Source organism: Myotis nattereri, assembly GCF_964212035.1.
Source record: "Myotis nattereri genome assembly, chromosome: 7".
Lineage (NCBI taxonomy): Eukaryota > Metazoa > Chordata > Mammalia > Chiroptera > Vespertilionidae > Myotis > Myotis nattereri.
Genome location: NC_138082.1, coordinates 35,049,628 through 35,077,081, shown reverse-complemented (window position 1 = coordinate 35,077,081; position 27,454 = coordinate 35,049,628). Strand labels below are relative to the sequence as shown.

The window sequence follows — 27,454 nt, the reverse complement described above, 5'->3', positions numbered from 1 at the left end:
GAGATGAGCGAATTGTGGACCCAGTCCCCAGCCTTTCAGAATCAATCTATAGAGAAGGAAAGGAAGGCTTAATTATGATTACAGGACATAATATAAAGGGATATAAAGCTCATCCTGTAATCAGGAGGCTTGACCCTGCCTCCTGGCCTGGCTGTCTACATCCACATGGTGATGGAGGGAGGGGGACAAAAGGCTAAGTCCTCCCAGTGAGCACAGGGGCTTCTGAAAACTGGCCTTAAATAGCCAGATATGGCTGTTTCACTAAAGCTCTGAGTGCCTTTGGGGACCCTTAATTGCATTTTTATTTACTATACTAGAGGCCCCATGCACAAAATTCGTGCAAGGGGCTCGACCCTCACAGCCCCAGCATTGCCCTGAAGGTCTTCTGGAAGGTCATCCGGACAGTCATTCTTCTATTCGGTCTAATTAGCATATTAGCTCTTTATTACATAGGATAACCCCAAGGGCACAACACCCTCCGTTTTTACAAACTAAAAGGAGCTGCTCAGCGCCCCCTGGGCTGATTGCCCACAAGGGGCCTAGACATCCACAGGCTGCCCACTGCCTTTGTTCCCTGGGGGTTTATGGCCTGCCACCTCTGTCACTATCTGGTCCCCCTGTGACCACCAGAGCCCCGCCCAGCCTCTGCTGGCCTCTGTTCCCGGGCCTGAGGGGATCAAAGGGTATGCGCAGGAAGTCTGAGCTCAGGCAACCTTTGAAGGTGGGATCAGTCCAAGGGACAAATGGCAGGAAATAGGTCTGCTCAGGGAGCCCATGTTAAGGAGGAAGTGAGGACTTGTGGCCCCAAGATGGAGTAGCCAGGCTTCTGTAAGGAAAAGGCCAAACAAGCCAACTAGTGGCCCACTGAGAGAAAATTGAGGCTGACTTCAAAGATGGGGCCTTGGGCAACTTCCAGTCCAATCAAGACTACACCTGTTCTATCCTTATGCTTTTTCCCCCCCAAGGGCACTTGGTATTATCCCAGTTGGACATATCCCAGCACTTAATTTTTCCTTCCTTCAACTCTAAACAGCATTCTTCAACGCACGCACACACACACACACACACACACACACACACCCCACCACCCCACCCCCCCACCCCATGCAAGACAAGGCTTTCAGGTCCCAGCCCTCCTTTCTCCTCCTCCCTTCTCAGGACAACTATCTCCTGTCCTTTCTTTTTACAACCAACTTTATATTATGTCCTGTGATCATAATTAAGCCTTCCTTGCCTTCTCTATAGATTGATTCTAAATGCTGAAATCCTACGAATAGTGTTGTGACTGAAAAATTTGGCTACTGAGCCAAATAATGTGCTGAGATTATTCTGGAACTGCTTTTTTTTTTTTTTGCTTTTTTACTTGTTGCTTTTCATTTTTTGCTTGCACCATTTGCCTTTATTTGTCCTCCTTGGCCCCCACTCAGTACCCAATCAGGTGTTCTATTGATCTTTTCCCTGAGGCCTCCCCCAGGGTCCTGATCATCCTGTTCCATTGTGAGCTAACTTTCATGGAGAGCACTCTAAAACACATGTTTGGCCTTGTTCAAATAATATAATGGCTAATGACAGGGGTATGAATAATAATTTGAGGAAATATCACTGAGTTTATTTTTCCGTATCTCAGCTTCTCAAAGTAGTGAAAACTTAACTGTAGGTGGGTGTGGGTGTGGGTGTGGGTGTGGGTGTGCGCGCACACGTGCGCAGGGCTATGTTTCCTTTCCTGGAGTGATGTCTAAATGGCAAAGAAGAATTAAGTTACAGGCCAGCTTGGGGTCCACCCCCTAACTCTGCCAGAGCCCCCAGTAGGTATGGAGGATGGCAGGCCAGTTGGGTCTCTGAGCAACCAGGAGAGGGCAAAAGGAAGAGAGCTGTTTTCTGGCTTGGGAAGGAGACTGACCAAAGTAAAGGAGCAGGTTCATACCTGGGTGAGTAGTGCTGGGCTGGGGAAGTCTCAGGGGCCCGCTCACAAAGAAGCAACCAAGAGGCAGCTCAGACACAGGTGAGAATCAGCAGAAGGGGCTCCCAGGTAATAATAGAAATCAGTGAGGTGACTTTGGGAACCTTCAAACCTCTACTGAAACTAGCCCTGCCTGTGAGGTCCCTCTGGCGGGGAGCCAGAGTGAAATAGCCGCCTGGAGGGTCTGCCTTAAGTGGCTGGGGATGGGGTGGGGATAGCTTCTATGGCCTAGTCCTACCAATCCACAGTTCCTGGACCTTCCCTACCCACCCAGTGCTCCTAGGAGACCAGGTAGATAGGGGGCCCTAGAGCAGTCTATATCCTTGACCAGCGATGGAGGTACAATCCTAATCCTAATCCCTGGTGAGTAGCAGAGCACTGGTTAAGGGTGCAGTGCTCCTGTGGAACAGGTGCACTCCCACCAGGCGAGAGAATACGGAAGCTGAGACCTGAGCAGTGAGGAAATAGCCATTGAAGGGGGAGTCTGGAGAGTGCTCTTGGTGAAAGGTGATGCTACAAGGCATCTTGGCATCTGGCTCTTCCTGGTGGTGAGAACGTAGGCCCTGGGGCAGGGGCCTGACCAGGGTCCCCAGGGCGCTGTCCAAGGGCGAGCCTCCACGGCCCACAGATCCCACCCGCATGGAGGCTGGCGGCAGATGGGCGGCCCGCGGTGGGGGTGGCGGTCGTCTGGCGGACACAGGCGCGCCCGCCTCCTGCCCGCGGGACAAAGCCGGCAGCGACAAAAGAGCGGCCAACACCTGTCTCTCTTGGCGCGGCCGCCGCTTTTCTCCGCAGAAGCGGCTGCAGCTGCCAACTGTCACGGGCATCAAGTTACGGGGTCCAGACGGCGGCCTCTGCGAGCCTGGCGGGGGATGGGGGGCAGGAGGGTAAAGGGAGCCAAAGGGGGGGGGGGGGAGACACGGCGGGAGGGATGAAGGAGACTGAGGAGAGGGGGGCCAGGCGAAGGACCAGGGATGGGGACCAGGGAAGGGCGGGAGGTGGGGAATAATCAGGGGGTAGGGGGTGAGCTGGGATGGGGACAGGAAAACGGGGGCTGCGACCGGGGAGGGGTGGGCGTGGAGCTAAGAGGGGAAAGGGAAGTCCAAGGGGAACGAAGGAGCGAAGGATTAGGATTAGGAGGAGATAGAGGCTCAAGGGGGACGGGATGATGTCCAGCTGTGGGGGCTGCGGGGCAGAGGAGGGAAGGACGAAGTGGGGAGAATGACCAGAGAAGGGGAGCCTGGAGGTGCGGCAAAGCCGATGAACCTCGCCCCGCTAGGATCCCCGCGCAGGCGGAGGACGGCGGAGTCCAGACACACAAGTCCGCAAGAAACGCAAGGGGGCCACGGCCCGCTCCCGCCCCAGTTGCCTGCCCTATGGGCTCCCACTTCCGGGGCTCTGCAGCCACGCCAGTCCAGACCCGGGGTCCCCTCCAGTCTGGAGACCACGGGCTTGACTGACTTTGCCCGCCATGTCCAGAACTCAGCACTCAGCACTTAGCGCTCCTCTGGGGAGGCACTTGGTGAACCCAAGTGTGGATGCATATGTGGATGGATGGATGGATGGATGAGCTCCTGCTCGCACACAGCTGACCCGGGGATGTTGTTCAGGGCATGGAGAGAAATCAGCGCACCCCAGCCTCAGCTCTAGGGTCACCGCCCCTGTTGTGCCTCCCCCTGAGGGGGTCGCGCAGAGGCGGAGCTGGGGTCCACGCCCGCTCGGCACGCCCCTCCAGCTGCCTACCGTCTAGGGCAGCGGGGCTGGACAAAGCGCGCCGCTTTGATTGGCTGCCGTGCGCCTGCGGCCAGCGGCTCCAGCCCTGCGCGGCCAATCGGAGCATAGAGATGCAAATAAAGCTCTATAAAAGGGGCGGGGCCGTGTGCGGGCGGAAGAAGCGAGAGTGGGGAGAGCAGGGGCTGTTGCCGGCGGTGCAGCCAAGGGCGCTGGGCGCGCCCGGCGCTTCGGGCGGTGTTGGTTATGGCTTCGCCCCTGGCGCCTCGAGGGGACCTTGCGGGCCGGGAGAATAAGGACCGCTGGGAGGCGCGGGGGGACCGCAAGGTGAGGGCTGGGGCCCCGGGCGTGTGGGCGTGGGGGGACGGGGGCGGCCTGGCGCTGGGGCTTAGTCGCCCGCTTCCCGCAGGCCCGGAAGCCCCTGGTGGAGAAGAAGCGGCGCGCGCGGATCAACGAGAGCCTGCAGGAGCTGCGGCAGCTGCTGGCGGGCACCGAGGTGAGGCTGGCGGGCCGGTGCCCAGGGGCTGCTGAGCGGGCGGACGGGGTCGGGGCATTGCCTGGCCTCACCTCCCTTCCCCACCTGGCGCCCCCTCCGGCGCAGGTGCAGGCCAAGCTGGAGAACGCCGAGGTGCTGGAGCTGACCGTGCGGCGCGTGCAGGGAGTGCTGCGGGGCAGGGCTCGCGGTGAGTGGTGGCGGGCACGCGGGCTGGGGCGCGGCGAGTTGAAGACGCCCCTGTGCAGTCGGGGCGAGAGCTCACCCCGGAGCAAGGCGTGCCCCAGCATCTCCGGGGTGAGCCCTATCACCGCTTGCCGGGTGGGTCAGGACACGGCAGTCCAGGCTCACCGGACCGGGCGCGGCTCTCTCCCTCCCATCCCCGGGTGCAGGGCGCGAGCAGCTGCAGGCAGAAGCCAGCGAGCGCTTCGCAGCCGGCTACATCCAGTGCATGCATGAGGTGCACACGTTCGTATCCACGTGCCAGGCCATCGACGCCACCGTCGCCGCCCAGCTCCTGAACCACCTGCTTGAGTCCATGCCACTGCGAGAGGGCAGCAGCTTCCGGGATTTGCTGGGGGACACTCTGGCCGGGCCCCCGGGAGACCCTAGGCGAAGCAGCTGGCTCACAGGAGGGGCCCTGGTGTCCCCGATACCCAGCCACCCTGTCCCCAGCCCCCCAGTTCCCGGGGATGACCTGTGCTCCGACCTGGAGGAGGCCCCCGAGGCTGAACTGAGCGGAGCATCTGCAGAGGGCCTGCACTTGGTGCCTGTGGCCTTGGGCAGCCTGACCTCTGCGGGCATAGTCCAGAGCATCTGGAGGCCTTGGTGACCAACACCAGCCTGCCAGTCCTGAGCCTGCAAAGGTGGGCCCAGCCTTCCCACCTCTAGTTCCTCCTCCCTGGAGTCCGGATGTGGTGGGGCAGGGTCCTGATGTCTCCCACATCTGTCCTTTTCTAGTGGATGGCTTGTAGGGAAGTCCTGGATAACCCTTTCCTTAAGAGAGTAACTTTTATGGACCCCACCCCCAGCTTAAGTAGAGAGCTGCAGAGCTACCAGGGCTCCCAGGCTTTTGCCTGTCCAGCCTTCTTAGGCACTGTGTGGACCTGGGGGCAGGGGTGACCGGAGTGGTGCTGAGCCTCTCCTCAGTGCAGGGCACTAGTGTTGGGGCAGAAGGAGACCTCAGGCCCTGGCAGCCCTGAGCTGAGCAGAAACTTGAACTTGCCACTTCAGCCAAGGCACAGGGGAGGCAGGTGCAGAATTGCCCTTAGCTGTCAGAGGGAAGCAAGGCTTTCTGTATGTCTTGCATTTAGCAGACTTGAGTTTGTAAATTAGGTTGGTATTGAACATTCCAATTCTACTAAATAAACGATTTTGGAGAGTTATTACCCTTCTGAAGTATTACTGAATGATGTGGTGTCATTAATGTGTCAAATACATAAATAGCAAACTAAGTAAGTTGTTCCTGTATCTAACGCTCACGCTTCATCAGCAAAGTAAGCAGGGTAATGGCAGTGCAGGTGGGATACTCTGTCTCACAGTAGACAGTGCTTCCTCCTCCCTATTGCATGGCAGCTCCAGGTGGGTTTCCCCTGCAGGTCCTTAGGCCTGACCTGCTCTCCCTGGGGTTGTGTGCAGCCTGGAGATGGATATCATTGGCATGGGGTTTGTCTCCAAAGTAACCAAGCAATAGGGAAACAGCCTATCCCTTGGACCATTCTCTGGTTCATGAACTCCCAGGAATAAACTAGTGCCTAATTTCTAGCCACATGGTTTGGAAGTTTCTTTAAAAAACCTGTGTTAGAATCCATGAGTGTGGTGTCAGCCTGCTTGTGTTAGGTTGTCACTTTTCTTGACTGAGAGCGAGCTTCCGCTACTGCTGGCGACTTCAGTGACCCAGATCACAACTTGAAGTGAAAGCACCATGGCTGCAGGCAGCTTGGACTGGAGGTCAGACTGGGCTCAGGAGGTCAGAACCTTGGAAGGAGAGTGAAAGGATGGGCAGCTGGGGTGTAGGGAGACTTCCCTCCTGGGCTGGGTCAAGACCTGCAGTTAGCATGTGGTCAGTTAACAGCAGTCACTGCTATAGGTAATGCAGCCTCTCTTTTGCTTCAGTACTCCTCTCTAGTTGTGTACCTGTGCTTTGAGAACAACTTTCCCCACAGCCCTCTTACAAAGGCCCCCACTTGGCCCTGACCCCCAGAGGCATTTCACACTGGCTTCCTTATGATTCAGTCTTAGGCCTCAGTCATCAGGTCCTAACCAGATGCAGCTTAATTTTAGTGACTGGGGATAAGTTGTCGAAGGGGTGGGTGAGGGAGGCAGGTCCATAAGACAGGACTTGAGAAGATAGAAATATTATTCCTGGGATTATTTTAATTGCCCCCCACAGATAGATGTAGGATGTGTCCGCAGGGACACATGAAGAGCAGATCCACCTGTGAGACCTCTGTCCCCTGTGGCTCCCAGCAGCACCCAGAGGCCACTGTGGTGAACTTTGGCTGCCATAATGGCTACAAACTTGGTGGATTAAAGCAGCGCACATGTTGCAGTTCTATTGGTTAGAAGTCTGAGACAGAATTCACTAGACTAAAATCAAGGCAGGGCTGCACTCCTTTCTGGAGGATTGAGGGTGAATCTATTTTCTTTTCCCTGCTTCAGAGGCTACCTGCATTCCTTGGCTGCTGGCCCCTTCCTCCGTCTTCAAAGCCAGCAACATTGCATCTATCTGACCCTTCTTCCATAGTCACAACTCCTTCTGGCCCTCCTCTTCTGTTTTTACGGTCCCTTGTGACCCTTGTGATTAAATTGAGCTCAGTTTGGTAATCCACGATGCTCTCCCTATCTCAAGGTTCTTAATCCTTCATCAGTTTTGCAAGACCTCTTGCCATGGAAGGTAACATTCACAGGTTCTGGGAATGAGGATGTGCATAACTTTGGGGATCCATTATCCTGTGTACCACATCCACCTTCGTGTCTGCCCAGGCATTCTGCCTTCCACCACGATGCACTGTGGCGCGGGGTTCCCTCCCCTTTGATCTCTCAGCGACTCTGCTCTCTTCACTGCGTCATAAATTTCGCCTTGCACTAGATCATTCTTACCATCCTACAAACAAGCTGTAATAATACCTCCATCTGGAAAAAGGGGAGACAAAACCTCCCTGGTACTCTGTTAGCTTCTGCCTTGTTTCTCAGTTCTAAAACAAAATTCCTTAAAAGCAACACTACATTCACTGTCTTCACCTCCCCACCTCTCACTCCCCTCCCTTCCTCTCCAGTCTGGATGTTGTTTCCACCTCTGACTGAAACTGCCCTTGTCAAGATCTCCAAAGACACCCATGTTTCCGAGTCCATACCCAACCTTCCAGTGAAGCACTCCGCATGGTGCCACTCCTGTCCTGAAACTCTCCAACTCAAGAACATCGCTCCCCAGGTCAGCCAAACTCACTGGCCATCTTCGTCCTTTATTAGATGCTCCTCCCCTGCCAGACTCCAAATGTGGGCAGACACGTTCAAGGCTGTGTGCCAGCTCTTCCCCATCACCCCTGCCCAGGAAACCCCATGTGGCCCATTTGGTTTCCTCCGTGTGCCCTCCATCCAAAGCCCATCTCCACCCTTGGCCTGCCTCCATCCTGTGTACTCAATGTCTCCACTTAGGTGTCTGGTGGACATCACAAGCCAGGGGTGATTCTCACCCACAAATGCACTGTCACTGTACTTGTTACCACTTCCAGGCACCCCACTGATTAGGCAAAAAATGTCACCCTCGATTTATTTCTTTTTCTGTCATCCCATTTCCACTCAATCAGATCCATGACTCTAGGTCGAATTCCTATTTCCACGTGGGTCATTTTTGCCAGCAACCGAACCCAGGCACTCTCATTTCATCCTTAACCCGAGTTGAGCAGCAGACCTAACTCGCCTCGCCATTTCCACGCGGAGCGCCTGGCCGAAGCCTTTAAGACTCGCCTGACCTCCCTTCTGCAGCTATGCTCTAGGCTCTGGCATTTGCCAGCGACCCGACAGCGCGATCCGGCCAGTCTCGCTCAGCGTGCGCACCAGCCCGCGGACAGCCCGGAGCCTGCATTGCAGAAGCCAGAGGGATTTCGGAAAGAGGGTGCCGAACTCCAGGGGCGGGGAATGTTGTAGAGTTTTGGCCACGCCCCTCTCTGTGGGCGCGCCCCCTCTGTTCCCATTCTGCCCGAGGTGAGCCACGGAGCCTCCTGGGAGATGTAGTTTCCACCCTTCGACTTCCCTTTCTCCGAGGCCGCTGCTGGCCAAGCCGGGACTGCGATTCCCAGAAACCTCCCCGGTCCGAAAGCCGCGCCCGCTCCGCCGAGGGCTGGAGACCTGGTGTCCCGCGGTGTCAACTGAGTTCAGCGACTACCCCTACTCCCATCCCCACCAGGATGGCCTGTGTTCTCTCCAACATCCCAGCCACCGGGAGAGGAAGCCATAAAGGCTAGTGCCCCGCAGCACCGGTCCTCCGCAGCTGGAGCCGCACATCTGCGCTGGCTCCAGCCCAGGGCCCCTGGGATGGGTCCCCTATCGGACCCGAGCCAGCCACGGACCGCGGTTTGCACGTCGCGGTAGTAAAAGCTCCCCAGAGGTTCGAAGGCCAACAGCGGCTGATGTCGAGGAAGGAGAGGTTTCTTTCAGGCAAGTTTCTCGAGGAGGGAACACATAAAAAGTGAATAACCGTGAACTAATCCCTGTCTTAAGTGAATGAAATATAGTTTTCTGGTAGATCTATTTTCATGGTTCAAAATTTCAGAAAATGTGAAAAGTCAAATCATTTGCGGAAAGTCAAGTATATTCATAAGTAAAACGTGTATTGCTCACAGGAAACGCAAGGAACCAGGGGACTGGGCCACAGTCAAGGGATGGGCTGTGGGAGGTGGGACATCCCTATACAGGTGAGATCATAGAGGGCCACATAAACATGGCAAGGAGTTTGGATTTTATTCAAAGTAAACGGAAAGCAATTGAAGGACTTAAAGTAGGGGAGGGCAATGGGCTGAGTTAGGTTTTCAAAATATCCCTCTTTTTTTCTCTGGAAAATCAACTATAGGAGGACAAGAGTCTAAGAGAGAGGAGGTCGTCTCGTGCATAGTAAGGAAATACGGTGGCAGAAAGGGATGTGGAGGTTTTGAGGTGAACAGGCAAGGCCTACTGAATTGGATGTCTGGGAGGAGGCAAAGGCAGGAATCAAGGGTGTTGCCTAGGTTTTGGCAGGAGCCCTTGAGTGGATGGTGATTTGAGAAAGGCTGGGGAGAACGGGATTTGGGGGAGAGAGCAGGAGTTGTAGTTGGCACATATTTAATTTGAGGTGCCTATTAGACATCCAAGTGGGGATGTTGGTAGTTCCCAGAAGAGTCATGAAAGAGATATGCACAAATGTGTCATTAGAATACAGTTGTATGTAAGGCCAAAGAAGTCATAAAGATAACTTTGGAAGAGAATAAATGGAGGAGGCTCTAGGAAAATATGCCCTGGGGCACAGCACATTTAGATAAAAAGGAGCCAGTAAATTGAATCTGCAAACAGTTCAGAGTGGGCCTAATGTGAAGGGGGTGGCGGAGCACAAGGCCTCTAGGGCTCTTTCTGCTGTGACAATAGCTGGGCCTGTAATTCTGTGAAATGACTACAGATACCAAACAGGGTGGAAGCAGGAGAGGGTGCACCCCACCCTGCCTTTTTGGAACACTGAGATTTTCTCACTGCAAAAAATGGCTCCCCTGTTGAGCTAAACACTGGTGAAATGATTCCACCTTACCTGTCTCACCCACCTAACTAGCTCCTCTCTGCCCCTTACAGAGGCATGGCAGCCCCCACATCCATGCCTTTGTGCTACACCTTCCACCCTAAACGAAGCCCCTGGTAGTGAAAGGAATTTTAGAGACAGGACAGGCAGTTTTAGGGAAAAGGGGGTTCATGGGAGAGGAATGCATATGTGAAGGACAGAGGTAGCTCCAAGACACCAGAATGCTTACCTTATTTCACAGAGGATAGAGGAGGATAGAGAAATGTTACAAGAGGAAGACATACTTTCACAGAGGATAGAGAAATGTTACAGAAGATACAGGAATGTTGCAAGATGAGGGGGAGAGAAAAAGGGGGGCACCATGTGGGCTTTGACCTTTGAAACTGATACTCTGCAGAATGGCCAATTAGGAAAGCACAGGGATCATAAATGGGGAAGGGGTCCAATTAGAAGGGAGCATAGATAAAGAACTTCCAGCCTTTAAAACATTAGACAAAGGGGCTTAGTTGGTTACTCCCTTGAGAACCCCTCTCTATATGGGAATATGTATTTGCTTCCAATAAATTTCCACACTTTTACTAACAAGTTCTTTTAGTCCGAGAATTTTATTCTTTTTTTAAAAAAATATATTTTATTGATTTTTTACAGAGAGGAAGGGAGAGGGATAGAGAGTTAGAAACATCGATCAGCTGCCTCCTGCACACCCCCACTGGGGATGTGCCTGAAACCAAGGTACATGCCCTTGACTGGAATTGAACCCAGGACCCTTCAGTCTGCAGGCTGACACTCTATCCACTGAACCAAACCGGTCAGGGCGAATTTTATTCTTTAATCTTCATGAGGCAAGAACCCACAAGGAGGAGAGTCTGGGCCCTGAACTCCACGTATCATAGGAGGTTCTGGGGGTGTCTAGCCCAAGTGCGCTCAGAGTCAATTTCTTTGCATTCCCAATGTGCCCTGGGCACATTCCTGCAAAAACACACACACACACACACACACACACACACATCCCATGTATTATGAGGTTTTCCCACTCTAGTTAGTAGATACAGGAACCATTCCTGATAAGAGACTTTTTACTCCAGTGCTAATGGGATCTCACCTGAAGACTCCAGGGCAGTGGTTCTCAACCTTCTTAATGCCTCGACCCTTTAATACAGTTCCTCATGTTGTGGTGACCCCCAATTTCATTGCTACAATTTGAACATAATTATAGCATAGTGATTAATCACAAAAACAATATGTAATTATATATGTGTTTTCCGATGGTCTTAGGCGACCCCTGTGAAAGGGTTGTTCAACCTCCAAAGGGGTCGCGACCCACAGGTTGAGAACCGCTGCTCCAGGGGAACCCCCTGCAGACCTAAGAAAGGCAGCATTACTCTCCTCACAAGCTGTTGAGAGGTTAAATAAAATTAACATTTGCAAAACACCTAACCAGTGTCTGGCCCCAAACTGGCACTGACCGTGAAAGAACGTCCAGCCCTTAGAAAAGTTGTAGAACTTTAATTTGAGCCAACTTTTGAGGACATGCCCGGAAGTGAAATCTTACATGGGACTGAGATAATGCTCTGGGTAAGGGCAGCTTTGCAGTCTGTGTTTTAGACATTACAATCAAAGGAGGTAGCATGAGGGGAGCTACGTGACATCATTGGTGGTAGATGGGGGAGGCAGGAGAAGGCAAAGCAGGGGGAAACTCTGAGATTGGATGAAAAGTAACATGGAGAGACACATACTTCATGTACCTTGGTGGGCACGGGAGAGTTCACATCAACATGTTCAGCACACGGGGATGGGATGTGTGGGGAACCAATCTCCAGTGGGAGGCTGCGCCCTGAGGGTCGGGGAGAAGGACTACCCGGGTACATAATCCCGAAGGGGTATTATCATTGTCATCGAAGGTGTGTTATCATTGTCAGCGATGCAGAAAGACAGTGGACAGACTCAGTTGGGGTCAAGATTGACGTTTGTCAAGAAGATACCCACCTCGGAAGCTTTGCTTTCAGGCCACCCCGGGTGGTCACTTAGGTCTGAGTTTATGAGGCCCCCGCGCAGTCCTCCCGGGGCTGGGCAGGGGTAGTGGGCTGCCCCTTTCCGTGTCCACACTCGGCGGAGAACAGAGAGGTGCGTCCTTCTGCCCCGCTCCCCGCACCTGCCGGAAGGGTGTGGGCAGAGCGGGGATGCCTCCTGTCCCTCTGGCACCTTAGGGGGTTTCAGTCCTAACGCACAGGGCCGCTCCCTTCAGCCTCGGTTTCTCCAGCTCTACAACGAATGATCTAGGAACGGACGTCCGCCCCCCAGTGGGAGTGGGAGGGTGACGGGGCGGACGCACGTGAAAAGCTCCATGGAGCCTTCCCAGACATCAGGGCTCACTGTAGTTGCCCTGGAGCTTAGACATTTCTCTCTGGACAGGCTTTTTTAGAACGGATGCACAGCAGGAGAGGCCGGGACTCCCCGGGAAACATGGCGGCCTCAGCATCTGGGCCGCGGCCCTAGAGTCCTGTGCGCGTGCGCCGGGCCCCGCTCCTTCGCCGCCCAGCTTCGCCCGCGCGTAGGATTCTGGGGCGGCCAAGCCACGTCGCGCGCCAATTGGTGGCGTTCGGGGCCCGCCCTCGGGTGATTGACAGCGCCCTGGCTGCCACCGCCCAGCCGCCGCCGCTGCCGTCGCCGAGTGTGCAGGCCGCCGCTGCTTGCGGGCTGCGTGTCTGCCTCCGCCGACCAGCCTCCGCCATGGACCTGTTCGGGGACCTGCCGGAGCCGGAGCGCTCGCCGGCTGCCGGTAAGTGAGGGGCCGCCCTGCCGGCGAGGAGAAGGGGCCGGGCGGGCGGGCGGATGGTGGCCTGGAGGCCGCGGCGCCTGAGGTGGTCGGCGGGAGGAGAGGGCGGGCAAGCGCGCTTGCCTCGGCCCGGCCCCAGCGTGCGCACTGCAGCCCCGGAGCGCTCCGCCATGTTCGCTGCGTAGGAAGAAAGGGCTCTGCTCGAGGCGCGGACCGGGCGGGGGAGAGGGGGGCCCGCGGCCTTTGTGTGCGGCCCCCACGCGCCGGCAGCCCAGCTTGGGGCAGCTCAGCGTCCGCTCGGTGCAGAGTCCCTCCGCCTTCGCACGTGGCGCGGCGTCAGGGGCCTCTAGCCCGCAGCCCTCCGGCCTGGGTCTGAATCGCTTTTCCCTGGAGCGACGTTTTTCCGCGCGTGCGTGTACAAGTTCAGGGTTTTGTTTGGTTTGTTTTGACCCCAGAGATTGAAGGAATCGCCAGCGTTATCGTTCGTGTTTTAGAATCATCCTCTGTGCTTCTCTGATTTTTCGGTTGATAGTAGTTTCCCGGGTCTCGGGAAGTCTCCCTCTCCCCAGAGTCAGGAGCACCAGCCCAGGTCCACCCATCGCCCGGCCCTGACCGCGGGGGTGAGCTCCTGCAGGCTGGGGTTTGAGCCTCACGCAGTAGTCGTTGGAGACGAGTGCCTTGGTTATTGCTGTGTGTCCGCGTTTTAATTGGACAAATCCTGCTGACGTTTCCGTGCTGCATTTGCAGGTGAGACCTTACTTCCTAACCCGACTTGTTGGCAGAAAACCTGGAACACTTGAAAAACAAATACAGATTTCCAGGCTCATCCCCACTAAATCGGAAAGTCTGGGGCTGGGCCCTGAGTCTGTTAAGTCCCCAGGGGATTTTGCCGGGACTGCTCAGCCGGAGTCCGGAGAAGGCGGGTTCAGAACTGCTACTGCGGGGGACACGAGGGTGAATAAGAGCCAGCCTTTGCTTTCTAAGAGCTTAGTTCTGAATGCAAGCGATTGCAGTGATAACTGGCAAAAGTTAAGGACCGTGGGAACGGCTGAGTGTTGCAGGACAGAGTGGGAAGGAAAGCGGTGCTGGAATTGGGCCTCTGCTAGTACAGACGGGTAGACTTGTGATTGGCAGAGGTTCCAGGCGGGCAGCGATATGCGCAAAGGGGGAACATCTAGCCCTCCAGTCGGAGCAGACCAGTGTGGAGGAGCACTGCAACTTGGGGCACTGGAACGGGGGTGCTTCTGTCCTTCACGTGGCCTGGATGCTGGCTTGTCACGTGGGAACAGCCTGGCCAGTCTCTGTCTGCCATTATTCCCTGTAATGGCACCAGGCTTTTCCCCAGGGACCATTGCGCTGGTACAGAAGCCATTCGTTTTCTGTTGTGCATAAAAACTGTGGCTTTGTGTATGCAGTCATTTTTACTTTGTTGTTGGAGTATAACTTGTATGTAACTATGTTTGGGGAAGAGTTTAGACTCACAGATGTGCCTATAAGCTTTTCATTAAAAAATACTTTTTACCTGAAATCAATTTGGGCCTGCTTAGAGGAAGGCATCCTTGAGATGATACAACCAGACAACTTTTTAAAAAATGGTTTTTTTTATTTTCAGTTACAGTTGACAATATTATATTAGTTTCCAGGTGTACAACATAGTGATCAGACATTTATGTAACTTGAGAATGATCCCCCCCCTAAGTTTATTGCCCATCTGGCATAATGCACAGCGTAGTTATTACAATATTATTGACTGTACTAGTGCATGAAATTTGTGCACAGGTAGGGTCCCTAGGCCTGGCCGGGGCCTTCCTTCATTTCATGCCGCCCCCTGGTGGTCAGCGCACGTCATAGCGAGCGATCGGACTCCTGGTCTCCAGGTCAAACTCCTGAGGGGACACTTTTCATGTTAGCCTTTTATTTATATACGAGGGAACCAGTGCACAAATTTTTGCACCTTGAAAGGAACTGTGGGCCGCTAGGCTGCGGTGGGCACAGGGGCGGGTCTCGAGCCATCCTCTGCGCCCCCGCCCGGCCCCTCCTGCTGTGGCCCCTGGTCCCGCTGGCACTGCTCCCACTGGCTGACAGTGCCGGCCCCGCTCACACCCGCTGACGGCACAGAGCAATTGGGGCTGGCGTCAGCAGCGGCTGTGAACAGGGCCAGTGCCGTCAGCAGGTGCTAGCACGGCTGCTGCCCCGATCGCCCCTCGGGAGCAGGGGGAGGTGGAGAAGCCATCAGGGGTGATCAGGGCCGGCAGCAGGTATGAGCGGGGCCGGCATTGGCAGTGGGTGCAAGCGGTGGCTGTGGCACTGGCAGCAGGTGCGAGAGGGGGTGACTGGGCGCTGGCAGCGGGTGCAAGCAGGGCTGGCACTGGCAGTAGGTGCAAGCACTGGATGGGACTGTGGCATATGGGAGCAAAGAATTTTCAAAAACCACCAGAGGCTCACCCCAGTGACCGGGACCAGCGCCCCACCTTGGTCTGGCATCCCTGCTCACCTGCTCCACCATCCCGCTGCTGCCAATGACCGCCATATTCCGTGCGTGCTTCCTGGTGGTCAGAGCACTTAATAGCGACCGGTTGTTCGATTGTTCCTCTGTTTGGTCTATTTGCATATTAGGGTTTTATATATAGATAGATATACAGATAGGTAGATTCCCTATGTTGTAGTTTACATACTGGTGAAGATCCTAACAACTTTTTAAAATACGTTTTTATTGATTTTTTAAATGTATTTTTATTGATTTCAGAGAGGAAGGGAGGAGAGAAACATCAATGATGAGAGAGAATCATTGATCAGCGGCCTCCTGCATGCCCCCAACTGGGGATGGAGCTTGCACCCCGGACATGGGCATGTACCCTGACTGGAAATTGAATCGTGACCTCCTGGTTCATAGGCTGATGCTCAGCCACTGAACCATGTTGCTGGGCTGTTTTTATTGATTTGGGAGAGAGAGAAACGTCAATGTTTGGGATAGAGCCTGCCTGGCCGTGTGCCCTGACTGGAAATCAAACTGGTGACCTTTTGGTGCATGAGACAATTGATGCTCAACCAGCTGAGCCACACTGGTTTGTTTACAAGTTGGTAGCCTGTGACCAGCTATAGTGGGGGAGGGCATCTCCAACTCTGGTTGAGGAGCCAGGGGGCTGCATGCATGGTGTTCAAAACCCCTTTCCCTGGAATGGATTAGTGAAGTCTCCCTGCCTTCCAGAAAGGCACTGACATAGTCACAGGCCCTGCTTGGCTGTATGTATTTTTTAAAACAGCTTTATAAATAAAGAAGATGTGTATGATGGGAAGCTGAGAGGGGTAAGTACTAAAAGTGAGTGACAGTATTGGGATCACAGTTCTCTTGACAGGCAGTTAGTTAAACCAACAAGGTGCCACACTTTGTTTCAGAAAATCTGTAGTATTGACTGATAAAATTAAAAATGGAATAAGTGAACAGAAAATAATGTTGGCATCATAAAGTGGATGGAAGGATGGGTTGAACTGCACCATCATGACCCTCACACATGGTGTGTGGGATCACAAATTTCTGAGCTGTGCAGGAAACAAGGATTGTTCAGGACATGTGATCTGACTAGTTTCACATCCCAACTCTGTTCTTATTACCTGCTTTCTGTGGCTGTTCCTGCCTCTGTCAGGTAGGAGAGCACTACCTGTGCAGGGCTTAGCGCAGGGTGCAGCACGTGCTCAGTAGAGGTAGTGTGTAAGCTCTTAACTTTAACAGCTATTTAAAAGGGGAAAACATGCACTCTTCACTGGATTTTGTGAAAACTCTAAGTGTCCAATGGGAGGAAATATCACACTGCTCAGATACATCAAGTGTATTTTGTTTTATGATTTTTGTTTTAAACATCACACCTTTAAGCTTCTTAATTAATTATGGTTTGAAAAAAATATAGAAAGAACACATTATAGGCATACCTCGGAGATACTGAAGTTTCAGATCCAGACCACTGTAATAAAGCATCTCGATAAAGTGAGTCACTAATCTTTTTGCAGGTGGAGGGTCTTGCCTTCAGTTGGTAAAAAAAGGTAATACCTGTGAAGCCCAATGAAGGGGAGCACAGTGAAGCAAGGTGTGCTTATAAATTTTTTCAGATTTTGTGCTAAATTAGTATTTTTTTTTTGTCCCAGGATTTACGGATTTGATTGCTCAATCAAGTTTACACACACACAGTTGAAACAGTACAGAGGTTAGGGGCACCAACCTCCCACACAATGGAAATTTCTGTAACTACATATATGACTAAAGCCTGCCCTCTGTGTATATGGACTCCCAACTGCAGAGGTGACTCTTGACCTGTGCAGGTTAGTTAAAAATATCTGTGTGTAAGTGGACATGCACAGTTCAAACCTAAGCTGTGTGTATAGTTTACCAAAAGAGGAAGTATGTTTGTTGATATCAGACAGAAATAACTTCTCAGCTATATCATAGTTCTAGAAGTGCTGACTTGATGTCTTTTTTTTTTTTTTTTTTTTTTTGACTTGATGTCTTTTAAATTGACTGCTTTCCTGGGCTGGTGTTCTCAGCTGTTGATCATTGACCCAGGAACCAAGAGATCACCAGTTTGATTCCTGATTAGGGCACATGCCTGGGTTGCAGGTTTGTGGAATTGATCCTTGGTAGGGGGCATGCAGGAGGCAGCCGATTGATGATGTTTCTATATCCCTCTCCCTTTATCTCTCTCTCTAAAAATCAATAAAAACATTTTTAAAAATATTGACAGCTTATGTTTGATATTTCAAACAAGTTAAAGGTGTCCTGGTTTAAAGTTACTTTGGCAATAACTCAGTTTTAGTGTTATAGAGTAGTTCTTTCACTTAAGGTTATTACACCAATACACTTTGCCAGCTGTCAAGGACTAAATACATATTTGCTTAGCAGGCCATTTTCAAAATATTTCTTTCAAAATTGGACATCTATATATAAAATAAATATTAAGATACTAGAAATAACTTAGACTAATTGTAAGACTTCAGGGTTAAGCAAGAAAAAACTCTAGTCATAAAAATTAAAATGGGTTTAACTATGTAAAGATAAAAATTTCTGCAGGACAAAATACGACAATGCATATTACTGAAGTGTACTATCTCTAATAAGTGAATGGCTCATACAAATAGGAAAAAGGCAGATACCCATTAGAAAAATCATCAAAGGCTATATCCTGATAGGTCATGGAAGAAGAAATGGGAGTAGCCCACAAACAGGAACCAGTCCTGTGCTCAGCTTCCTGAGTCATGGAGGAAAGGAGCAGATCACTGATGTACCATGTTTTTCACTCATCAGTTTTAAGAATTGGCAGCATAGTGGTGAGGATATCAAGGAATGGACATTTTCGTGAAGTATGTTGGGAGTGGAAGTTACCGCAATATTTTTTGGAACAGCTTTTGGCACCTGTTAAATTTAAACTACTCAGACCTTAAGCATTCTAGCAGATGAAGTATCTGTGTCAAAGGTTATTTATTGTGGCATTGTTTGTCATGTAAAAAAAACCAAAACAATCAGCTTGCATGCCTGTCAGTAAGGGAATTTGACAAGTGATGGGCATTACTTCCCCTATAGAATAGTGTGAAGCTATTGGAAAGAATGACTGACCCAGGTGTGCTGGCCTGGACCATGCCCTGATGGCTTACGTGAACAACACAACATAGAATATTGTGTACAGAATACTTCTACCTTTTAAAAATTAAAATGCACATACACAAGTATGGGTGCTGGGTGTTAAAATGCCCTTGAGTTGGCTCCGACTTCTGGTGACCCTGTGAATGAGTGATGTCCAGGATGTCCTTTGCTCAACATACTCAAGTACATGAGCATAAAGGAGAATGGAACTTATACACTCAACTGTTACTGTGGTCCAGGAATGTGGTGGAGAGGTAGGGCCTTTTTCTAATACCTCGTGTTTGGAAAACATGTTTTGCATTTGTAGTTGAAGAGAAAATTCAGGCATAAAAAACTGGTTAGGCCCTAACTGGTTTGGCTCAGTGGATAAGAGCATCGGCCTGCAGACTGAAGGGTCCCAGGTTCGATTCCGGTCAAGGGCATGTGCCTTGACCTTGGTTGCGGGCACATCCCCATTGGGGCGTGTGCAGGAGGCAGCTGATTGATGTCTCTCTTTCATCGATGTTTCTAACTCTCTGTCCCTCTCCCTTCCCCTCTGTAAAAAATCAATAAAAATATATTTTTAAAAAAACTGGTTAGGCAAACTAATCTTTTTATTGTACACTAGGGGCCCAGTGCACAAATTCGTGCACCTTGAAAGGAACTGTGGGCCACAAGGCTGCAGTAGGCCTTGGGGCGGGTCTTGGCCCATCCTCCGCACGCCCCGCCCGGCCCCTCCCGCCATGGCCCCGGTCCCCTGTCTGCTGGCAGCCACGCTCCCGCCGCTCCCACACACTGACACTCCCACACACTGATGGCACTGGTCCCACTCGCACCTGCTGACAGCACAGAGCAATTGGGGCCGGCTCCAGCAGCGGACACGAGCGGGGCCAGTGGTGTCAGCGGGTGCAAGCCACGGCTGCTGCCCTGATTGCCCCTCAAGAACAGGGGAAGGTGGAGAAGCCTTCAGGAGCGATCAGGGCCAGTTGCTGCTGCTTGCACCCGCTGATGGCGCTGAGTGATCGGGACCGGCAGCAGGTGCGAGCACCAGGCAGGACTGTGGCACAGGAGCAGAGAATTTTCAGTAACCACCAGAGGCTCACCCCAATGACAGTGACCAGCAGTGCCCCACCTTGGTCTGGTGCCCCCAACTCACCTGCTCCACCATCCCACTGTGGCCAATGCCCGCTATGTTCCACACACGCCCCCTTGTGGTCAGCGCACATCATAGCGACCGATTGTTCGGTTGTTTCACCATTTGGTTTATTTGCATATTAGCCTTTTATTGTGTGGGATTATTATATAGGATAGCAACCTTTAGCATCTAAGACTTACGGATGTATTTATTTATTTATTTATTGATTGATTGATTGATTGATTGAATCCAGATGCAAGGTATTACTAAGTTTGATCCTTTTATTGATGCAGAAGATATTCCAGTGATCTTTCAGAGCCTTGGGATTATTTTTATGGGAATGTTGTAAGGTTAAATGAGATGGTCCTTTAACTTGCAGTAGTTCCTGGAACAGCGCCTATGTGTGGAGATAATGTAGCACCTTACTGAGAGCATGGATTGGGAAAACCGGGGTGCCTGGTTTTGAGTCCTCACTCATCACTGGCTCTTTTGGGCAGGTATTTATCTTAAAGTGCCTCATTCTCACCATCAGTACGTAACAGTAGTATCTAAGAGTATTACAGGAATTAAATGTATTAAAATATGGAGAGCACTACAACAGTGCCTGGAAGGCAGTAAATGTTAATTATCATTTGTATAAGTTATTCTCAGTTGTGGCCAACAAAAATGTGAGGTAATCTCATGTTTTTAATGGAAATATCACTCCGTATTCCAGAGAGAGAAAGATGGGGAGAGGAGAGGAGAGGCTCATTCCATTCAGCAGTAGGAGATAGGCCGTCTTTGGAGTGATGCCCAGTTTGGAACACTATCTTAGAGTCCAGCGATTTCAACCCTTTTCATGTAATGGCACACATAAACTTATTACAAAAATTCTGCGCCATGCCAAAAATGTTTTTTTGCCAATCTGAACCAAAAATAGGTATAATTTTGATTCATTCACATCGGACCACTATTGTGTTGACTGTCATTTTTTTATTTGACAATCTAAGGAAAAGGAGATCAGTGCCTCTGACTAGTAGTCAGGTATTGCATGTTTTAAAAATTCTTGCAGCACACTTATTGAAAACTGTTGTAACCAAAGAAGAGGGGTCAGGCTAGTTCTCAAGCTGGAAACTCTTGTGAGGAATTAATTCTTGCAAGACTGAAAATGTGTTACCTGGGTAAAAGAGAACTTCCTGCATTGGACACTGGCAGTGAAAAGACCTGATTTAGCTGAGAAGTTTAATTCAGAACTTAATATCTGACCTGACACAGGTGGAAGGTTTGGCTGTTCTTCAGGTTGGCCTTCTCCTGTACTCCTCGTAAATAAGCGGTTACGCCGAATTCCTTTTAATGGCCTTCTAATGCTGCTTTTGAATTCTTCTCAGAGTCTTTATGTTGCTTGTGAGAAAAATGAAAGTATTTGCAACTACTTAATATGTTAAGGGTAATACTGAGGAATTAGGATATACTTTAATTAGTAGTTTTCTTTTTTTATATTTTATTGACTTTTTACAGAGAAGAAGGGAGAGGGATAGAGTTAGAAACATCAGTGAGAGAGAGACATCGATTAGCTGCCTCCTGCACACTCCCTACTGGGGATGTGCCCGCAACCAAGGTACATGCCCTTGACCAGAATCGAACCTGGGACCCTTGAGTTCGCAGGCTGATGCTCTATCCACTGAGCAAAACCGGCCAGGGCTTAGTAGTTATTTTCCATTTGAGTTAGATGTATAAAGCAGAAGAGTTTTTTTGTTTTTTAATTTTTTAAAAATGTATTTTGTTGATTTTTTCCAGGGAGGAAGGGAGAGGGATAGAGAGTTAGAAACATTGATGAGAGAGAAACATCGATTAGCTGCCTCCTGCACGCTCCTTACTGGGGATGTGCCTGCAACTCAGGTACATGCTCTTGACCGGAATCGAACCTGGGACCGTTGAGACCGCAGGCCGATGCTCTATCCACTGAGCCAAACCAGTTAGGGCAGAAGAGTTATTTTTTATTAAATCAGGAATTTATCAGGTATATAAGGTATTTCTGACCTAAAGACTCCTGAAGAAATTTCCTTCTTTGGAGTTTATAAATTTTAATTAAAGTTTTTGTTTTTAAAAGAATGGAATTGGTACCCAGTTCATATCTATATAGAAGCAAAAAGACAGTATGGATGCTTTGGATTTTCAGTGAGCACATTTCTGTCCTTGAACTCCAAGGAATAGGAGATGGGACAGAGCCTGTCTTGAGACAGTATGTGAAACTTCATGGGACGTGCGCACCTTCATTTTGAGCCCTGTGGGTGCCAATTCATGTATTTAATAGCATAAATAGAGATTTGGGGGGGAAGTTGGAGAAGAAGGAATTGTAATTAAATTTTGTGTGGAAAGGGAAAATTGAGTATAAAACATTAAAGACAAGTACTCTGTTGTGTTATCATTCAGATTTTTAAATTTAAAAATTTGCCTGGCTCTCTCCTGAGTTTATCTTGGAGTTTCTGAAATTCCTTATCTTTTCCATGGATTTGTATTGAATTGGATACTGGGCTGGAGGCACCAAATTAAGGTATGAGGTTCCCTCAGCCTCTTATTTCTGTGCTTTGAGATTTTACTTTGTGGTTAATTCAGAATGTTATTGAAATGGGAAATTTTTTTTAAAATATATTTTATTTATTTTTTACAGAGAGGAAGGGAGAGAGACAGAGAGTTAGAAACATCGATGAGAGAGAAACATTGATCAGCTGCCTCCTGCACACCCCCCACTGGGGATGTGCCCGCAACCCAGGCACATGCCCTTGACCGGAATCAAACCCGGGACCCTTCAGTCCGCAGGCCAACGCTCTATCCACTGAGCCAAACCGGCTTCGGCGAAATGGGAAATTTTAAGATCTATAGATCTTTGGAGAATCCCTCTATCGCTGAATTTATATGGGGGATGGGGTGGTTGGTAATCCTTGCCCGAAGATATTTTTCCATTGACTTTTAGAGAGAGGAAAAGAGAGAGAAACACACTGATTGGTTGCCTCCAGGGCCCAGCCAGGGGAGGAGCCTGCATCCAAGGTATGTTCCCTTGACCATAATCGGACCTGGGACCCTTCGGACCGCAGGCTGGCGCTTTATCCCACTGAGACAAATCTACTAGGCACTGAATTTATATCTTGAGGTATACATTATTTTCTTACTCTAAAATCAGTTTTTGTCTTCCCAGGGTTCATTTAAAAATTTTTATTTTTAAATGTTGATTACTGGCCCAACTGGTGTGGCTCAGTGGTTGAGCATCAACCTATGAACTAGGACAGTGATGGCGAACCTTTTGAGCTTGGCAGGTCAGCATTTTGAAAAACCCTAACTTAACTCTGGTGCCGTGTCACATATAGAAATTTTTTGATATTTGCAACCATAGTAAAACAAAGATTTATATTTTTGATTTTTATTTTATATATTTAAATGCCATTTAACAAAGAAAAATCAACCAAAAAAATGAGTTCGCGTGTCACCTCTGACACGCGTGTCATAGGTTCGCCATCACTGAACTAGGAAGTCATGGTTCGATTCTCAGTCAGGGCACATGCCCGGGTTGCTGGCTTGACCCCCAGGAGGAGGCATGCAGGAGGCACCTGATCTGTGATTCTCTTTCATCATTGCTGTTTCTGTCTCTCTCCCTCTTCCCTTCCTCTCTGAAATCAATAAAAATGTTTGTTTTTTTTTAATGGTTGCTTTCAGTAATGAAATTATGGTATCAAGAAGAATGTTTTTCTCAAAATACTCATTGGCCCTTACAATGCCTGTTGGGTCATTTTTTATTGCTTTTTTTGTTGTTGATTGTAACTGTTGGAAACAAGTGTCCATATTAAATAGCAGTGAAGAAAATATTTTAAAAATAAATTTTTTCCCACGGGAGGAGAAAATTTGACCTTACCAGCAAACCTATGTCAAAGTCTCCCCCTTTGAAAAGCCATCCTGGCTGATGCCCAAGCGCAGTCTAAGCAGGTGTTCCATGTCCTAGGGAAAGAAGCTCAGAAAGGATCTCTGCTCTTTGATGACCTCCCTCCGGCCAGCAGTACTGACTCAGGTACAGTCTTCAGGCTCTCCCAGGTGTGTGTCAACGTGTCATCCTGGGATTGTAGTTGTCTCAATCTTTTTCCCTTTCCCCCATTTTCAACACACAGATGTTTTAGGTGTTGGACTGTCTTAAGTTTTGAATCCATGGCATCAGGTAAGGCAGAAAAATCCACTAGTTGCTAGCTCTGAGAAACTGCGTGAAATGTTGAGCAGTTTTCTCTGGTTCATTTGAGTATATTATAGCTGAAATATGATGTAACTCCGTAAGGCAGGTTTTTGTTTCCTTTCAATGATAGGACTTTAAAAGACATTATTTACCGCAGTGTGAATTGCCACTGGATTGACACAGTTTTGAGTTTATGTCAGTGACCTGCATAGGCGTCCTGGTGGGATGGATTCTGACACTTATGCCTTACCCAGGTTTTGTGGGCTCACTCAGTGTCCTGCTGTGTTTCAGGACCAGGCGGACCTTTGCTTTTTGATGACCTCCCACCAGCCAGCAGTGGCGAGTCAGGTAAGTAGTAGGGAAAAATCCAACGTGCTAGTGGAAATAATACATATTTTACTCTTTTGTGAAATTTATTTATAGCTCTTACGGTTTAGGATGACATTAAATTATACTATAGCATAGATTTATTAAACACAAGTAGGCATCATCAGATGGAAGGAAAAAGATTAGCTAGCTAAAACATCACTTTTTGGTGATTTTTTTTTTCTTCCTTGGGGTTCAGCCTCTTACAGCGGACTAAGAATTAAGAGTTTAGTAATTTACTTTCCACTTAGTTATTAATGTTTTTTAATTAAAAAATCTGTCATTCTGGTTTGCCTTATGTTCCTGACCCAAATGTATCCAGCAGAAGTATCTGAATATATGAAATAGAGTTAAAATATTTAGTGTCACCGGCCGGCTTGGCTCAGTGGTTGAGCGTCAACCTATGAACCAGGAGGTCACGGTTGGATTCCCAGTAAGGTAACATGCCCTGGTTGCAGTCTCAATCCCCAGTGTGGGGCGTGCAAGAGGCAATCAGTGATTCTCTCTCATCATTGATGTTTCTATCTCTCCCTCTTCCTTCCTCTCTGAAATAAATTGTGTGTGTGTGTGTGTGTGTGTTTTTAGTGTCCCTGAACCCATAAATACTGATATGTAGGTCTTCTGTTTTCTGCCACTTATACTAAAAAGAATTTTGATTTAAGAAAATGAGGTCTGGCCCTGACTGGTTTGGCTCAGCAGATAAAGCGTCGGCCTGTGGACTCAAGGGTCCCAGGTTCGATTCCGGTCAAGGGCATGTACCTTGGTTGCGGGCACATCCCCAGTGGGGAGTGTGCTGGAGGCAGCTGATCGATGATGTTCCTCTCTCATCGATGTTTCTAACTCTCTATTCCTTTCCCTTCCTCTCTGTAAAAAATCAATAAAATATATTTTAAAAAAAAAAGAAAGAAAGAAAATGAGGTCTGGCCCACGGGCATGACTCAGTGGTTGAGCTTTGACCTATGAACCAGGAGGTCACGGTTCAGTTCCCGGTCAGGGCACATGATGGGTTGTGGGCTCGACCCCCATTGTGGGGTGTGCAAGAGGCTGCCGATCAGTGATTCTCATCATTGAAGTTTCTCTCTCTCCCTCTCCCTTTCTTGCTGAAATCAATAAAAGTATATTTTTAAAAAGAAGAAGAAGAAAAAAATGAGATCTGAATGACATTGGTTTAGTGCAAGGGTCCTCAAACTACAGCCTGCGGGCCACATGCGGCCCACCGAAAACATTTATCCGCCCGCCGGGTGTTTTTGCTGCCGTTGCCTGTTGCTTAGCAGCCGACTAGTTTTTTTTTAAACTATAGTCCGGCCCTCCAACGGTCTGAGGGACAGTGAATTGGCCCCCTGTTTAAAAAGTTTGAGGACCCCTGGTTTAGTGTTTGGTATAGGCCCTGTGCAGGAATTGTCTTGAAATTCAAGACCTAATGTAGTTATTTTCCAGTCAATTCATATGTTCTTGAGATTCTGTTTATTGATTTAATTTTATTTTCATTGAGCCTATTAACATTGGTTCTACCTGTTCTGTAAATGTTTAACTTCTTTTCCTGTCCCAATTTAGGAAGTAAGAATAGAGTGGATTCCTCTAGGACAGCGGTTCTCAACATGTGGGTCACGGCCCCTTTGGCGGTCGAACGACCCTTTCACAGGGGTCGCCTAAGACCATCGGAAAACACATAGATAATTACATATTGTTTTTGTGATTAATCACTATGCTTTAATTATGTTCAGTTTGTAACAGTGAAAATACATCCTGCATATCAGATATTTACATTATGATTCATAGCTAGCAAAATTACAGTTATGAAGTAGCAACGAAAATGATTTTATGGCTGGGGGTCACCACAACATGAGGAACTGTATTAAAGGGTCGCGGCATTAGGAAGGTTGAGAACCACTGCTGTAGGACCTAGAGCAGTGATGGCGAACCTATGACACGACACGCGTGTCAGAGGTGACACGCGAACTCATTTTTTTGGTTGATTTTTCTTTGTTAATTGGCATTTAAATATATAAAATAAATATCAAAAATATAAATCTTTGTTTTACTATGGTTGCAAATATCAAAAAATTTCTATATGTGACACGGCACCAGAGTTAAGTTAGGGTTTTTCAAAATGCTGACATGCCAAGCTCAAAAGGTTCGCCATCACTGACCTAGAGTCTAGGTTATCATATGAGGAACCTATTACTCTGTCTCACTGAGAACTGACATGGAATTCCCCTGGGGAAGGGAAGGTATAGTGGCCTGGGAACAGTTGGGGATGCAGTTTTTTTCAAATGCAATTGTCTTCTGGTAACAAGACCTTGTCTGTTGTCAAATAGAACACTTGCTTTTCAAACCTCTCTTGTTTTTTTTGTTTGTTGTTGGGTTTTTGTTTGTAGAAAAGCAAATAAGAATTTATTAACTGCACCAAAAACATACTTTAGGGCAGTGAAACAGAGAAGGGCCTAGAACAGTGGTTCTCAATCTTCTTGCCCTTTAAATACAGTTCCTTACGTTGGGACCCAACCATAAAATTATTTTTGTTGCTACTTCCTAACTGTAATGTTGCTACTGTTATGAATCGTAATGTAAATATCTGATATGCAGGATGGTCTTAGGTGGCCCCTGTGAAAGGGTCGTTTGACCGCAAAAGGGGTCGCGACCCACAGGTTGAGAACCACTGACCTAGAAGAAGCAACAGGAGAGCCTGGGCTAGGCTGCTTTGGCTCACTGGGAAGTCAGAGGAAAAGGGTGGAAGGGGGCCTTGGAGACGTTCAGGGGGTTAGCCTGGGACCATATGCTGGGGGGCGCGATGGAGGAGAGAAAGGGAATGGCATAAGCGTGCTCCCTGGGGGTCAAGTGCACTTCTTTTTTGTATTATTAATTCATCACCATAAAGTCGTTGGAAGTAGTCTAGAAAATATGGATTAAATTCTTATAGTTTCTGTATTTAGAAAAAGTATTACAGTCATCTTACATACCTATACCAAAAAATTATAGCATACTCATACAATTTAGCCTAATAAAGATCTTCCCAATAAAGATAGTGCTTTTAGTTATAATGAATGTTGTGTGCAAGCAGGGCCCCTAACAGATTTAATAAAACTAAGGAAGATTCAGCATAGTTGTGGCTTAGTTGTCCATAGGGCAAAAGACAGTAAATTGGTAACAACTTAGAAGATTTCAACATTACTCTTAACAAGATTTTGGATATGGAATCCAAGCTTGCATCCAGTATTTTGGATTTATTTCTTTTTTTTTAATATATATTTTTATTTCAGAAAGGAAAGGACAGGGAGAGAGATATAGACACATCAGCGATGAGAGAATCATTGATTGATCGGCTGCCTCCTGCATACCCAACACTGGGGATCGATCCCGCAACCTGGGCATGTGCCCTGACTGGGAATTGAACCATGACCTCCTGGTTTATAGGTTGACACTCAA

At 49.1% G+C, this 27,454-nt stretch overlaps 2 protein-coding genes across 9 annotated transcripts in view; both read left to right on the top strand.

Annotated features, from left to right (window-relative positions):
• Positions 1-3,845: 3,845 nt before the first annotated feature.
• Positions 3,846-5,988, top strand: HES6 (hes family bHLH transcription factor 6). Its single transcript, XM_081095859.1, has 4 exons — positions 3,846-4,018; positions 4,101-4,187; positions 4,293-4,374; positions 4,577-5,988. The coding sequence occupies exons 1-4, from the start codon at positions 3,938-3,940 to the stop codon at positions 5,014-5,016; spliced, it is 690 nt and encodes a 229-aa protein (XP_080951985.1). The 5' UTR covers positions 3,846-3,937; the 3' UTR covers positions 5,017-5,988.
• Positions 5,989-12,562: 6,574 nt separating this feature from the next.
• The window catches only part of ILKAP (ILK associated serine/threonine phosphatase), a 31,680-nt gene continuing 16,788 nt past the window's right edge, over positions 12,563-27,454 (top strand). For 3 of the 8 annotated variants that reach the window (XM_081095852.1, XM_081095851.1, XM_081095854.1), the window contains exons 1-3: positions 12,612-12,727; positions 23,441-23,529; positions 23,954-24,010. Coding sequence is in view for 3 of the 8 variants with exons in the window: in XM_081095848.1 (XP_080951974.1) it covers positions 12,679-12,727; positions 23,441-23,506; positions 23,954-24,010 (172 nt within the window). In the remaining 5 variants the exon portion in view is untranslated. Of the gene's footprint in view, positions 12,728-23,440; positions 23,530-23,616; positions 23,651-23,953; positions 24,011-27,454 lie in introns of those variants that run through there. The other 5 variants (XM_081095848.1, XM_081095853.1, XM_081095849.1 and 2 more) reach the window with 5 other exon arrangements.